We start from the raw sequence: 2500 nt of genomic DNA, 5'->3' as shown, positions 1-2500 counted from the left end.
GTCTTTCATACAGACAGACAGACAGACAGACAGACAGACAGACAGACAGACAGACAGACAGACAGACACACTCTCTCTCTCTCTTGGTTGTCCATCGATTTAGATGATGATGTCCACTTTTAACCTTTTTGTTGTAGAAATTTTAAATAAACAAAAACATACTTTCTCACTTACACACACACACACACACACACACACACACACACACACACACACACACACACACACACACACACACACACACACACACACACACACACACACACACACACACACACACACACACACACACACAGCAAAAAAAGTACATGTAATAGTTCTGCACAATACAGGTTGTTTCTTACTGTAAAAATAACAAGCAGGTAAATAACTCCAACATTTTAGCAGAACTAAAGCAATTAAACTATATTTAAATCTGTATGTTTTTTGACTCGTGTTTAAAATAAAGGCTTCATTCATTTCATACATGCATTGCAGACCTTTTCATGGTTGCATTGTAATCTTTTGCCACACACACACACACACACACACACACACACACACACACACACACACACACACACACACACACACACACACACACACACACACACACACACACACACACACACACACACACACACACACACAGACACACACACACACGCACACACACACACACACACAGCAAAAAAGTACATGTAACACTTCGGTATAATAAATGTTGTTACTTGTTACATAAAAATAGCTTTTGCTACATAAATAGGCTATATAAATGAAATTAATTTGATTTTAATTTAATTGTAGCGCTGCTTAAAGGGACACGGTGTAATATGACATCATCAAGAAAGTTCTACAAAGTTCTAGAATGCAACGCTCCCTGGGTAACCCCACCCCTTTCGAATAATAACAGAAGCTACAGTGGCCTTCAAGGACAAGAACAATTCTAAATTCTAAACAATGCACCTGATGACATTCCAAAAACATGGATTCCTCCATACGACTTGCCCGCTCAATGGACAAAATGTAATGTTAATATTTGTAATTCTCCGCTCAGGAGGATAATTCAGATTATTGGCAGAGGTGATTTTACACCAATGAGGACATATTTTTGAATGAGGATATTGATTTTAGCTAATACATTACTTAAAATGTTACACAGTGTCCCTTTAATAACACATAGTACAGGTGGCCTATTATTAAAACCATCTGTATGTGTTACTATGGCAGCGTATTGTTATATTAGACTAATGGAATACAAACCATAGATACAAACACAATCTCCTTTCTGAATGGACATAACGTGGGGGGCGTTTCACTATTGCAACACTCTCAGTTATATGCTCAAATTGTACCGGTTTTTTACCCGTTAAACGTTACCGTAAGCAAATAGACATTTAACAGCATGTGTCGGCTGCTAGAATACATTAAAATACCGCTCCTAATTGCTAGAATTTCCTCTGTTTTCATAGTTAAATTGGCCAGTCAAAAACTCATTTTTTTAAAGCTTAACCGTATGCTAGTAGTTAGCGGGACACATACTATTAGCTAGATTTTGTTGGCTGTTATAATTAGCAAGCTGTAATGTTTACGGGGAGTTAGCTACAGATACTTAGAATAAAAAAGCTAATTTATTCAACTTAATTCCCACTGTGTATTTTGATATCTTCTGCACTTTCACTCTTAGCACTTTAGCTGCTAACTCATTGCGAGTGACACTGACAGGTACTTTGGTTGGCTCGATTTTGTTTCAGTCACACGCCGGTTGGAGCAGTTGGAAGGGGGCGGACACGGAATTTTAACGTGTTCCAGAACGTCCCCGCCCGCCCGCCCAAACTCGGTGTTAAAAACGTTCGCTCCTGAAAGCCCTTCACTTTAGCTCAAATTGCTAGCTGGAGATACACAACCACACATCTTTAAAAACATTGATTTAAATGGCGTAACTGGCAGATTTTTGGACACGTGAGCATGCCGTGTGTGTGATATGTGTGTCTGTGTGAATGGGACACTCACAGATAGTACGCTGATGCGAAGAGGGGCCTCCAATAAGCAGGCCATCTCTCTTCCCACGATCATTTAGCGCCCCAACCAGGGCAGCACTTTCCACTCTCTCCGCCCCCCCCCAGAGCAGATGCTTGTAGCCGGCTTAAAAAAGGAGAAATCCCCCGCTGTTGAATCACGGAGCTCCACGCGTGTGTTTGAATAAGAAAAACAAGTTGTAATAGTCCTTTAAGGGGGAGATATTCCAACACAAACTTAGCAAGCTCTAGCTCTCACTGTCACACGGCGGATTTATCACTGAGGTAAATTTTGTTTATAAACGTGACTTCTCGTCGCGGCAGATTCGACACAACATCGCGCGATTGATACAAAAATAAACCTAATTAAAAATACTATTATAAAATATAATTCAACTTTCTGTATACTAAACGAAAGCCCTCAACGGACATGTAATGATTATTATTATTATTATTTTTTTTTAATATAATTCTTTCATGAAACTCATCCCGTTATTTCGGTA

The 2500-nt window shown here is 39.4% G+C and overlaps 1 protein-coding gene across 1 annotated transcript in view; it reads right to left on the bottom strand.

Moving 5' to 3' along the window:
• The window catches only part of armc8 (armadillo repeat containing 8), a 28550-nt gene extending 26397 nt beyond the window's left edge, over positions 1–2153 (bottom strand). Inside the window, exon 1 of the mRNA XM_080037953.1 lies at positions 1993–2153. Coding sequence (XP_079894079.1) covers positions 1993–2055 — 63 coding nt within the window. The 5' untranslated portion in view covers positions 2056–2153. The remainder of the gene's footprint in view (positions 1–1992) is intronic.
• Positions 2154–2500: the final 347 nt, after the last annotated feature.

The sequence above is a fragment of the Ammodytes marinus genome (assembly GCF_949987685.1).
Source record: "Ammodytes marinus genome assembly, chromosome: 12".
In the NCBI taxonomy this organism is placed as follows: Eukaryota; Metazoa; Chordata; class Actinopteri; order Uranoscopiformes; family Ammodytidae; genus Ammodytes; species Ammodytes marinus.
Note: the sequence above shows the minus strand (reverse complement) of the source record. Positions and strands in the feature narration are given on the sequence as shown.